This window comes from Saccopteryx leptura, chromosome 8, assembly GCF_036850995.1.
Source record: "Saccopteryx leptura isolate mSacLep1 chromosome 8, mSacLep1_pri_phased_curated, whole genome shotgun sequence".
In the NCBI taxonomy this organism is placed as follows: domain Eukaryota; kingdom Metazoa; phylum Chordata; class Mammalia; order Chiroptera; family Emballonuridae; genus Saccopteryx; species Saccopteryx leptura.
This window is the reverse complement of record NC_089510.1, coordinates 38,051,768-38,065,129: the sequence shown is the minus strand read 5'-3', so window position 1 is coordinate 38,065,129 and position 13,362 is coordinate 38,051,768. Positions and strand designations below refer to the sequence as shown.

Here is a 13,362-nt window from a genome sequence, read left to right as displayed (position 1 = left end):
GTAGTGGAAGGCCCTCCCATCCAAGATGAAGACAAGTTTGCCTTGTCTAGATTATTGAAGGCATTATTATTTTTTTGGATGAATTTCAGCTAGGTGATTTCTAAGATCTCTTTCAATTTAAATATTTTATAAGTCTCTACTTCTTGGAGTCTTAAATATTATTTGTTTATAAATACAAGCAGGTTAATATATAGCTATGTTACTTGAGAAACAGTTAATCCACTATCAGTGATCTGGGTTAGAAGGTTATGTATATTACCCAGAAACTTTGATAATGGAGTGGTTGCATAGAAATTTTTCTTTGTAAGAAAGTTATCATGAATTTGACCCCAAAGTCAAGGGAAGTAAAGGCAAAAATAAATGAATGGAACTCTGTCAAACTAAAAAGCTTCTGCACAGCAAAAGAAACTGGCAACAAAACAAATAGGCAGCCAACCAAATGGGAGATAATATTTGCAAAGAACAGCTCTGTTAAGGGGTTAATATCCAAAATATATAAAGAACTCACAAAGCTCAGCAACAAACAAGCAAACAACCCAATTAAAAAATGGGGAAAGAACCTGAACAGATACTTCTCCCAAGAAGACATACAAATGGCCAACAGATACATGAAAAGATGCTCATCTTTGCTAGCTATTCAAGAAATTCAAATCAAAACTACAATGAGATATACCACCTCCCACCTGTTAGATTGTCAACAGGACAAACAATAACAAGTGTTGGAGAAGCTGTGGAGAAAAAGGAACTCTCATTCACTGCTGATGGGAATGCAAACTAGTATAACCATTATGGAAGAAAGTATGGTGGTTCCTCAAGAAATTAAGAATAGAACTACAGTATGACCCAGCAATCCCTCTACTGGCTATCTACTTCCAAAACTCAAAAATATTGGTACGTAAAGACACATGCATCTCCCATGTTCATTGCAGCATTATTCATGATGACCAAGACATAGAAACAACCATAGTGTCCTTTGATAGAGGATTGAATAAACAAGATATGGTACATATATACAATGGAATACTAATGAGCCATAAGAAATGATACCATACTGTCGTTTACAACAACATGAATGGATCGTGAGAACATTATACTGAGTAAAATAAGTAAATCAGAAACAGCTAAGCGCTATATGATTTTACAAATAGGTGGGAAATAGAACTGAAACTCATGGACATAGATAAAAGTGAAGTGGTTATCAGGGTTAGGGGGCTTTGGGGGAGGAGGTGGGGAGAGGGAGTAAAGGGGGACAAATATACAGTGATTGAAAGTGATTTGATTGTGGGTGAGAGGTACACAGCATAATCCACAGTTCAAATGCTATAGAACTGTTTACCTGAAGCCTATGTATTCTTATTGATCAGTGTCACTCCATTAAATTTAATTTTCTAAATTAAAAAAAAAATAAAAGTACGTTTTTAGTTTAATACCAATTGGTGCTGTAATGTTTGGTTATTATTTTAAACCACTGGCTAAAGTTTAAATATTTAGAGCACATAATGTGAATGTGGAAAATCATGAGCTCATCCCAGAAGAGAAGCCACAGCTCCCGTGTGGACTCCCGTGTTCTTTTCCACATCGCACCTCTAAGTCCTGCTCTAGGTGTGCTGCTCAAAACATAGTAATACACAATAGTATCATGCCATTTTGAGGCTCAGAGAAAGCTTCTGGTCCATGTTTTTAACCAAGAAATAAAAACTTGATTTTTAAGAAATTTTATTGAATTTATTGGGATGACATTGGTTATAAAAATCATGTTGACATTGTCCTATTTATATATGTATAATGAACATTTGTGTGGGCAGAGATTTCCTTTAAAAAATTTTTTTTCAGAAATAACTACTTTATTATTTTTAAATTTTTTGGAATTGTGGTGACATTGGTTAATATTACATAGGTTTCAGATGTACAATTCTGTAATACATCATATGTGTATTGTATCGTGTGTTCACAACTCCAATCAAATCTCCTTTCATTTCCATTTATCCCCTTTGGCCTTCTTCGACTTCTCCCCAACCCCCTTTTACTTTGGTAATCACCGTACTGTTATAGGTGTCTATGAATTTATTTTTCTTTGCTTAATCCCTTCACTTTTTTCTTCTAGCTCCCTGAACCCCTTCCACTCTGGCAGCTGTGTCTCTTCTCTGTCTATGAGTCTGTCTCTATTTCATTTGTTTATTCTGTTCATTAGATTCCACATATATGTGAAATCATATGGTACTTTTCTTTCTCTCATTGGCTTATTTCAGTTAGCATAATGATCTTCAGGTCCATTCATGCTGACACAAAAGGTAAAATTTATTTTTAAGGCTGAGTGGTATTCCATTGTGTAAATTGCCACAGCTTTTTTATCCACTCATCTACTGATGGGCTTTTCCAGATCTTGGCTATTGTAAATAACGCTGCAATGAACATAAGAGTGCATATGCTTTTTCAAATCAGTGTTTTGGGTTTCTTTGGATATATTCCCAGAAGTGGAATCCTGGGTCATACGGCAGTTACATTTTTAATTTTTTGACGTAACTCCATTCTGCTTTCCAAAGAAGCTGCACCAGTCTGCATTCCTACCAATAGTGCACAAGTGTTCGCTTTTCTCCACACCCTCACTTACACTCGTTGTTTGTTGATTTATTGCTGAGAGCCATTCTGACAGGTTTGGGGTGATATCTCATTGTGGTTTTAATTTGCGTTTCTCAGGTGATTACTGACATTGAGCATCTTTTCATGTCTATTGGCTAACTGTCCTGTTTAAGAAGTATCTATTCAGGTCTTTTGCCTATTTTTAAATTGGATTGTTTTTTTGGTCTTGAGGTTTATAAGTTCTTTTAAAATTATGCATATTAACTAACCCCTTATTAGATCTATATTGTTGAGTACATTCTCCCCTTTAGTGGGTCATCTTTTCATTTTGTTGACTTCTTAGTTTTATGTAGTCTAATGTGTTTATTTTTTTCTTTTGTTTCCCTTGCCTGAGAAGATATATTGCTACAAGAAATGTCCAAGATTTTACTGTCTATGTTTCCTTCTAGAAGTTTTATTGTATTGAGTCTAACATTTAAATCTTGACTCCATTTTGAGTTTATTCTTGTGTATGGTGTAAAAAGGTGGTACAGTTTCCATTTTTTGGCATGTATTTGTTCATTTTTCCTAACACTGTTTATTGAATACATTATCTTTAGCCCATTGTATGTTTTTGCCTCCTTTATCGAATATTAATTGACCATAAAGGCATGGGTTTATTTCTAGGCTCTTTATTCTGTTCCACTGATCTATATGTTTTTAAGCTAGTACCATGGTGTTTTATTATTACCTTGTAGTTAGTTTGAGATCAGGTAGTGTGATTCCTTCAACTTTATTCTTCTTTCTCAAGATTCCTGTGGGTATGCAGCATCCTTTGTGGTTCCATATAAATTTTTGGAATATTTATTCTAGTTCTGTGAAATACACCATTGGTATCTTGATAGGAATTGTGTGGAATCTATAGATTGCTTTGGGCTGTATGGACATTTTAATGATGTTAATTCTTCCTACCCATGAACACAGTGTATGTTTCCACTTCTTTGTATCATCTTCAGATTCTTTCTTCAGTGTCTAATAATTTTATGAGTACAAGTCTTTTACATCCTTGGTTAAATTTATTATTAGGTAAATACCTAGTTTTGAAGCAACTGTGAATAATACTAGTTTTGAAGCAACTGTGAATAATGTTTTCTTAATTTCCCTTCTGATAGATCATTATTGATGTGTGAAAATGCAACTGATTACTGGATAATTTATTTTATATCCTGCTAGTTTACTGAATTTATCAGTTCTAGTACTTTTTTTGTCTAATCTTTAGGGTTCTCTATATATAGTATCATGTCATCTGCAAATGATGACAGTTTTACTTCTTTTTTTCCAATTTGGATGCCTTTGATTTCTTCTTGTTCTTGAGTGCGGTGGCTGGGACTTCCAGTACTATATTGAATAAGAATGGTGATATCAGGCATCCCTGCACTGTTCCTGATCTTAAGGGAAATGATTGTAGATTTTCCCCGTTGAGTATGATGTTGGTTGTGGGTCTGTCATATATGGTTTTTCTTAGGTTGAGGTATGTTTTCTCTATTCCCACTTGGCTGAGAGTTTTCATTGTAAATGAATGCTGTCCCTGAGTGGTTGGCTTAGTAGTAAAGCATTGACCCAGCCTGTGGATATCCCAGGTTTGATTCCCAGTCAGGGCACATAGAGAAGCAACCATCTGATTTTCCACCCCTCTCCCTTTCCCTTCTCTCTCTATCTCTCTCTTCCCTTCCTGCAGCCATGGCTCAGTTGGAGCAAGTTGGCTCCAGGCACTAAGGCTCTATGGCCTCACCTCAGGTGCTAAAATAGCTCAGTTGTCAAGCAATGGAGCAATGGCCCCAGATGAGCAGAGCATCCCTGATAAGGGGCTTGCTGAGTGGATCCTGGTCTGGGCACATGTGGGAGTCTGTCTTTCTGCCTCCCCACTTCTCACTTAAGAAAGAAAAAAAAATGGTTGTTGAATTTTATAAAAAGATTTTTTTCAGCATCTATTCATATGATCATATGATTTTTTATCTTTCATTTTGTTTATATACTGTATCATGTTGATTTATTTGAGGATATTGTACCAACTTTACATCCCCAGGATAAATTCTGTTTGATTATGGTGTATGATCTTTTTAAAGTATTGCTGGATCCAGTTTGCTAACATAGTTTTGAGGATTAGCATCTGTGTTCATTAGGGATATTGGCCTATAATTTTCTTTCTTCTTTGTGTCTTTATCTGGTTTTGGAATTAAGATAATGCTGGCCTTGTTCAATAAGCTTAGGAGTCTTCCTCCTTTTGATCTTTTTTTGGTATAGTTTGAGAAAGATAAATGTGACTTGTTCTTTGAATGTTTGGTAAAATTCACCTGTGAAGCCATCTGGTCCAAGACATTTGTTTCTTGGGAGTTTTAAAATTACTGATTCAGTTTCACTAGTGTAATCTGTCTGTTCAGATTCTGTGATTCTCTCTGATTAATTTTTGGAAGATTATGTTTATAGGAATTTATCCATTTTTTCTAGGTTGTCCAAATTTGTTGGCATATATTGTTTTTTATATTTTTATTTATATTTATAATCCATTTTAATTTTTTGGTATCAATCGTTTCTTCTCGGTCATTTCTGATTTTATTTATTTGGATCCCTCCCCCCCTCTTTTTGATGAGTCTAAAGGTTTGTTAATCTAGTTTATCTTTTCAAAGAACCAGCAGCTGGTTTCATTGAACTTTTATATTGTTTCATAGACTCTATTTTGTTTATTTCTGTTCTGATCTTTATTATTAATTCCTTTCTTCTCACTTTGGGTTTTGTTTGTTGTTCTTTCTCTAGTTCCTTTCAGTACAATATGAGGTTGTTTGAGCATATTCTTGTTTCTTGAGTTAGGTCTGTAATGCTATATGATTTCCCTCTTAGGATTGCTTATGTTGTATCCCATAGATTTTTAGTTCTGTTCTTATTTTCATTTGTTTCACAGTGTCTTTCTATTTGTTCCTTAGTCTCATTGTTAATTCATTCATTGTTTAGTCTTCATGTCTGTGTATTTTTTAATTATTTTCATGTGATTGATTTCTAGTTTTATATTGTACTATTATGATCAGAGCAGATGCTTGATACTATTTTGATCTTAAATTTATTAAGACTTGTTTTGTGTCCTAACATGTGGGTTATCCTAGAAAATGTGCCATGTGCTCTTGAAAAGAATGTATATTCTGCTGCTTTGGAGTCAAATGCTCTGAAGATATCAATTAAATTCATCTAATCTACTGTTACATTAAAGGCCGCTATTTCCTTGTTGATTTTCTCTCTGAAAGATCTATCCATTGATGTTAGCAGGGTGTTAAAATCCCCTACTGTGGCTGTGTTACTGTCACTCTCTGCCTTCATGTTCATCAAAATTTCCTTTATGTATTTAGGTGCTTCTGTATGAGTGCATGAATTTTTACAAGGGTTATATTTTCTTTTTTTTTTTTTTTTTGTATTTTTCTGAAGCTGGAAACGGGGAGAGACAGTCAGACAGACTCCTGCATGCGCCCGACCGGGATCCACCCGGCATGCCCACCAGGGGCAATGCTCTGCCCACCAGGGGGCGATGCTCTGCCCCTCCGGGGCATCGCTCTGCCAGGACCAGAGCCACTCTAGCGCCTGGGGCAGAGGCCAAGGGGCCATCCCCAGCGCCCGGGCCATCTTTGCTCCAATGGAGCCTTGGCTGCAGGAGGGGAAGAGAGAGACAGAGAGGAAGGAGGGGGGGTGGAGAAGCAAATGGGCGCTTCTCCTATGTGCCCTGGCCGGGAATCGAACCCGGGTCCCCCGCACACCAGGCCGACGCTCTACCGCTGAGCCAACCGGCCAGGGCCTATATTTTCTTGTTGGATTGCTCCTTTTATCAGTATCAAGTGCCCCTTTTTTATCTCTTACTAGTGCTTTTGCATTGAAGTCTGTTTTGTCAGATAGCTACAGCTACCCCAGCTTTTTCCCCTTTCCTTTTCATGAAATATCTTTTTCCATCCTTTTACTTTATCTTTTCTTCTGAGGTGGGTCTATTGTAGACAGTATGATGTGTGTCTTGTTTTATTATCCATTCAGATACCCTATATCTTTTGATTGGAGCATTTAAGCCACTTACATTTGAAGTGATTATTGATAGGTACTACATATTTATTACCATTTTATTCTTTTAACTATGTTCTTCTATTCTTTTTCTTTTCCTCCTCCTTCTACTTCTTAAAGGGAGCCTTTTAACATGTCTTTTCATGCTGGTTTGGTTGTATGAAACTCGTCTAGCTTTTTCTTGTCTGAGAAGCTCTTTATTTCTCCTTTAATTTTAAATGATAGCTTTGCTGGGTAAATAATCTTTGTCATAGGTTCTTTCTTTTCATTGCTTTGAAAATTTCGTGCCCAGCCAGCCCTTTTGGTCTGAAATGTCTCTGTTGAGAAATCTGACAAGCTAACAGGAGCTTGCAGGTAATTAACTGTTGTTCTCTTTCTGATTTTAAGATTCTCTCTTTGTCTTTAGCCTTTGCCATTTTAATTATTATGTATCTTGGTGTGGGCCTGTTTAGTTTCATCTTGTTCAGGACTCACTGTGTTTCCTGACTTGTGTGTCTTTTTTTCTTCACCAGGTTAAGGAAGTTTTCAGTTATTTTTTTCTTGAAATAAGTTCTCAATTCCTTGCTCTATCTCTCCTCCTTTTGGTACTTGTATGATGCAGATGTTGTTATGCTTGATTTTGTCCCAAAGGCTCCTATAACTATCATCAGTTTTTAAAAATATTTTTTCATTTTAATGTTCTGATTGGATGTTTTTTGGTACCCTGTCTTCCAAATGGATTTGACTCTCTTCTTCATCAAACCTACTGTTTATTCTCCCTAGTGTATTCTTCATATAAGATATTGTATTCTATATTTCTGCCTGGTTTTTTTTTTATTATTTCACTTTGTTTTATTTTTTTGACAGAGACAGAGAGTCAGAGGGAGAGACAGATAGGGACAGACAGGCAGGAAGGGAGAGAGATGAGAAGCATTAATTCTTCATTGCGGCACCTTAGTTGTACACTGATTGTTTTCTCATATGTGCCTTGACTAGGGGGGGATACAGCAGAGAGAGTCACCCCTTGCTAAGTCAGTGACCTTTGGGCTCAAGCTAGTGACCATGGGGTCACGTCTATAATCCCATGCTCAAGCCAGCAACATTGTGCTCAAGCCAGATGAGCCCACGCTCAAGTCAGTGACCTTGGAGTTTCGAACCTGGGGCCTCTATTTCCCAGTCCAACGCTCTGTCCATTGCGCCACCACCTGGTCAGGCCTGGTTTTGTTTTGTTTTGTTTTGTTTTATCATTTCTATGTTCTTGTTTATTCTTTCTGTCTCTGTTGAAATTTTTAAGTTTTCTGAGCCTCCTTATGACCATTTTTTTGAACTGTATATCTGGTAACTTGTTGCTCTTCATTTCATTTAGCTCTTTCTCTGGATATTTTTTCTATTTTTTCATTTGGGGCATATTTCTTTGTCTCCCTATTTTGGCTTCCTATTTGTGCTTGTTTCTATCTGTTAAGTAGATCTTCTATGACTTGTAGTTTTGGTAGGTAGCTTCATCTAGTAGGTGTCCTGTGGGATCCAGTGACACAATTTCCTTGATCACTTCAACTCAGTGCTCTAGTCATCTCTTTTATATGTGTTATCTGGGCCCTTCTGTTGTAATAGGGTCTTGATTTCTGTTGGCCTGTTTGTGTGTGGAGTTCACCCTCAGGCATACTGACTATGGAGTCATCCTTGACCAAATGAAGCAGAATTCACCTCAGCAGGATTTAGTGCCGGCTGAGATCTCCTTTTGGATGTGCCACCTTGAAGCTAGTTGGATCCTGCTCTCATGTTGTTGGTTGCTGGCCACTGGGTGTGTTGGTTCTGGGGCCTCTTGGGAGGGATGTTAGTGCAGGCCAATGTTAGATGCTGCCTGTGACTGGCCCTGTGCAACCTATTTGGACCTACAAAGCAATCCACAGTTTGTGGCTGCCTCTCCTGGCACTGGGTATGCATATGAAGGACCACGGTGTGCACCATTGCCAGGTTTTACCAGCACCTGTCCCAGGGGAAGGTCAGCAAAATTCCCAAGGCACCTTGAGATCTCCCTCTTCTGCTTCCTCTTGTTGAGTTATGTTCTCAGTGTTTCCAGGTAAGAGCATGTAATGTTCACTAGATTGATACAGGTTTAAATTTTGTGCCAGTGCTTGTCTGAGGTTATTCAGCAAATGTCCCAGGGTGTACTAAGTCTAGCTGCCATTGGCTGTGTGCTTCCACACTTTTGTGGTAGGGTGTGGTCTCAAGGAGTTGTCAGAGTGAGGTCAACAGAGTTTATCAGGCCTAGACAGGCCAAGATTTGGCTGTGTGAAGGGAGGGCTCTTCACTGGTCTTGTGTGCAAGGGAAATGTGGCCCCCATCCTAGAGCTACACAACTAAGTCTCTGTCCCAGATTCTGCCAAAAGCCCAGTATCAGCAGGGTGAGAACCACTGGGAGTTGTGAGGATGAAACTAGTGGATCTTCTGTGATGGGAAGGTGCCAGTCAGATTCACAGGAAAGTGGGGAAAATGGCCCTGTCTCAAAGTCACACAATTCAGTCACTGATACTCTCTGAGTCTGCCTGGATCTCTATATGAAGACCCAGGCAGCTGACACCTTAACAGGGCACATACTCTGCAGGTTGGGTCTACACGGAGTCCAGAGGGTGCAGCTACTTCTTCCTGCAGGCTGATGCTATATGAAGGGGAGTGCTCCACCCAAGAAAGATGGCATCTTCAGTATGGGAGAGTGATTCAATGCAGTGGCAACTGTACCTTTAGCTGTCTCCCCAAAGCCGCAAACCTTAGTCTCTCCTCACTCGATTCTAGTTTGCTCAGCCCTCCCTTCCTTGGAGCCTAGGATGAGTGGCTGTGAGTGCGACTTTGTGTGCTGGCCTTTTAAGAGAGCACCTGTGTTTGGAGCAGACTCCCTTCTCTTCCTGGCAGACAGAATCCCTGCTGCTTTTCACAGCCAGATATTACATAGGCCCTTCTTCCTGGTCTGGTGCTCTGGGATAGGGAGCCTGACATGGGATTTTGAGACCTCACACTTCTCAGAGTGAACCTTTGCAGATGAGATATCCCTCCAGAATCTCAGCTGCCACCCATGGGAGCAGGGCCAGTCCTTTTAGCGTCTCCACCCTTTGTAGTGATCTCGCTGTGGCTTCTGCTATAGTCTTTGGTTATAAGACTTCCCTTTAGCTAGTCTTCAGTTGATTATTTGGGTTGATTGCTCTATAATTTAGTTATAATTTCAGTTTGATCCTGGGAGGTGAGTGTAACATCTACCTACTCCCGCTGGCATGTTTCATCTCCAACATTTTCTTATCTCTGTCCTGAAGTTCCCTTTAAAAAGCAAAATATTCAAGTATTAAAAGGTAAGGAATTTATTCTTAAGCATAAAGTTTTCTGATTTATCAGCTGGGTGCAACTTACTCTATGAGTTTTTCTTAATAATTATGTATCTTCAAAGTATAGTCTTCTTAAAAATTATTCTTGTATTATAGTTTAAAATGATAATCTGACTTATGGTGTTTTTTTTTTCTTTTCAGAAAGTATCTGTATGTCACGTCTGCTTTTAAAGGAGCATTTAAAAATGAAGTTAAAAAGGCAGAAGAAGCAGTAAAGACTGGTATTTGCTTACCTATGGCCGACCTCATTATTGTTCATTCATTCTACACACCTTTCATTGTGCACATATTCTAAGATACATACTGCTCTAGGCATTGTGGAAATGACCACAATTAACTAAATGTAGTTTCTATCTCTAAGGAACTTTTAATACATTTTTTTATCTCTGGTTTCGTTGAATTATTATGCTATTCATTATAAGTATGATCCAAGTTCCAAGTTCCAAACTTGGAACTGGGTTGGTTTATTTTAGAAACCCTTGCTAACTTAGATCATTTTAGATACTAGTGTTGCATGCACTTTAAGAAAGGAATATTCTACACATTTGCTTCTCTCACAATAAAGACAGAGCTATCCTTTCCCATTGATCCAGGAGTGAGAAGTAACTCTACATTCATATTTTATGGATTTTAGATAGTTTTCAGTTAGCTGAGCATTCAGTCTTGACTCTTGAATTTGTATGTATATATGTATGCCCTTTAAATTGCCATGTCTAACAGGAAGTATGGTATAGCTACCTATACTCACAATGTGTAAGAGCTATGGAAGGAGTATAGGATTTTCTGAAATAATTATTTGTAAGCCTTTCACCCTGGTCATGGCTATGTATATGTGTATATAGAAAACTTACTTAAAATTGCTTGAAAGAATTTCGTGGTGTTATAGTTACCTTGCTTCTACTTCTAGCTGAATACATGTTGAAAGATTTGCAAAGAGAGGTACAGCAGCCTGACAGGACTACCTTGCCTTCTCCTACCCAGGTAAGACATATAGGCTAGTCTTCTTAAATGGCAAACAGTTGTCCTTTGCTTTTTCCTGTACACAGTTGTCTCTTATCATTTACTCACTGAACTTTTAAATGTAGACAAGCTCAGACGATTAAGTTGATTTTCACACAGGTAAACAGAATAAATGAGTGGAGAGAAAGGAGACAAAACTCAGCTGAGAAAGAGCAAAGATAACAAAATACAGGATAATTTTGGAATAGTGGGGAAGAAAATCACAATTTATTTCTTTAAAATGAAAAGAGATATGAGAAAATAATGAAAAACTAGCAGAAAAACTAATTTATCAAGTCTTCCTGAAACTATCTTTTCAAATTAGAGCTCCCTATGGACCTAAACAAATGGAGAAGGGAGAAGACTAATAAGCAGTGCTTCTTTCTAGTGCTGGGAATTATGTGCTGTTATCATGAATATTAATAATAGTGCTTCCAGCTTACAAAGATCTTTTCTTATATGGCACTCACACAGTTCATAAACATTCTCTGTAATCCTTGCAATATACCCAAGAGTAAGATAGTTCATAAAGAACTATTATTATTAATTATAATGCGTGGCAACTAAGAGAAAAAGAGTATTGCTGCAGGACATGTATGTTTATTAACTTTTACCAAAAATATGGCACAAAGCTTTCTACTATGGTGAATCATTGTACACCATATCTGCTTTTAAACAAAGGGATAAGTAGATATTTGGGGGGAAAAGGATTTACTTCACCTTTCATTCATCCTCTTTCATGGATTCAATAGATTAATTCTTTTCATGATATGCTCTGCAACTTTTAAAGGCCAGGGTTATGTCTGATGAGGAGCTCTCATGTCTAATGGTCATGACTGTGGATGAAATCAAAGACTAGCACATGATAATGCCCCAAAGCTATGAATGATTTTCCCTAAATTCTCTCTTTATTTTTCCATTTATTTTTTTCTTTTAAGTTAAAGATAGATGTATCTTGCTTTTGATTTAAAGTTTAAGCTTTTGTTATTTTGTCTTAAAAAAATCAGTTTCCCGCCTGACCAGGCATTGGCGCAGTGGATAGAGCATCAGATGGGACGCGGAGGGCCCGTGTTTGAAACCCCAAGGTCATTGGCTTGAGTGTGGGCTCATCTTGTTGGACAAGGTTCACCAGCTTGAGCTCAAGGTCGCTGGCTTGAGCAAGGGGTTGCTGGCTTGAGCAAGGGGTACTCGGTCTGCTGTAGCCCCCGACCCCCAACCCCCCTGTCCCCCCCATCAAGGCACAGAGGAGAAAGTAATCAATAAACAACTAACGCGCTGCAACAAAGAATTGATGCTTTTTATCTTTCTCCCTTCCTGTCTGTCTGTCCCTTTCTGTCCCTCTCTCTGTCTCTGTCACAAAAAAATAAATAAATCAGTTTCCTTGGCTTTATGAATTTGAAAGACAAGAGAAACAGACTCTTTCTACTGGGTCATGACCTTGCTTTCCTGTTGCCTTGACCTGTTACCTCTCCCTGCCTCTTCGCTTCATGCTCTGACTGCACCAACGACGAGGGAAAGCCTTTGACCAGCTCACCTTGTTGCTCTGGCGCACACTGGTTTCTTTCCCACAGAGAAGAGAGCAAAGCAGAACGACCTCAGCTTTTGACCTTTTAGGTTCCTCTCAGCAGTTGAGTGGTTGATATGAAGTGAAATGAAGTACTTACCAACTGATTTTTTTTTTTTAATTTTTTTTTTTTAATTTTTAATTTTTGTATTTTTCTGAAGCTGGAAACGGGGAGAGACAGACAGACTCCCGCATGCGCCCGACCGGGCACGCCCACCAGGGGGCGACACTCTGCCCACCAGGGGGCGATGCTCTGCCCCTCCAGGGGGTCGTTCTGTTGCGACCAGAGCCACTCTAGTGCCTGGGGCAGAGGCCAAGGAGCCATCCCCAGCGCCCGGGCCATCTTTGCTCCAATGGAGCCTTGGCTGAGGGAGGGGAAGAGAGAGACAGAGAGGAAGGAGAGGAGGAGGGGTGGAGAAGCAGATGGGTGCTTCTCCTGTGTGCCCTGGCCGGGAATCGAACCCGGGACTTCTGCATGCCAGGCCGATGCTCTACCACTGAGCCAACCAGCCAGGGCTTTTTTTACTTTTTAAGTCAGTGAAAATAATGATCAGTCAGTGGTATACCCATCAAATGAGATGCCCATTTTTTACATCAGGTAGACAGCACATTTGAAGTCTATTATTTGTGAAATAATGATGCACTTTCTTTCTTGCCTGGTTAAAGGGAGTGTATTAGAAATAGGGTTAGTAAATGAGCCAAATACATCAAGTTAAAAGAGAAGAAAGAGACTGGTATTGAGGCCCTCTGAGGGGGAAAAGGCTTACAGATATTGGGATATCCTCTAAATCAGCG

The 13,362-nt window shown here is 38.8% G+C and overlaps 1 protein-coding gene across 1 annotated transcript in view; it reads left to right on the top strand.

Moving 5' to 3' along the window:
• Positions 1 to 13,362, top strand: part of MORC1 (MORC family CW-type zinc finger 1) — a 201,465-nt gene that overhangs the window by 80,487 nt on the left and 107,616 nt on the right. Inside the window, exons 10-11 of the mRNA XM_066347035.1 lie at positions 10,146 to 10,225; positions 10,912 to 10,986. Coding sequence (XP_066203132.1) covers positions 10,146 to 10,225; positions 10,912 to 10,986 — 155 coding nt within the window. The remainder of the gene's footprint in view (positions 1 to 10,145; positions 10,226 to 10,911; positions 10,987 to 13,362) is intronic.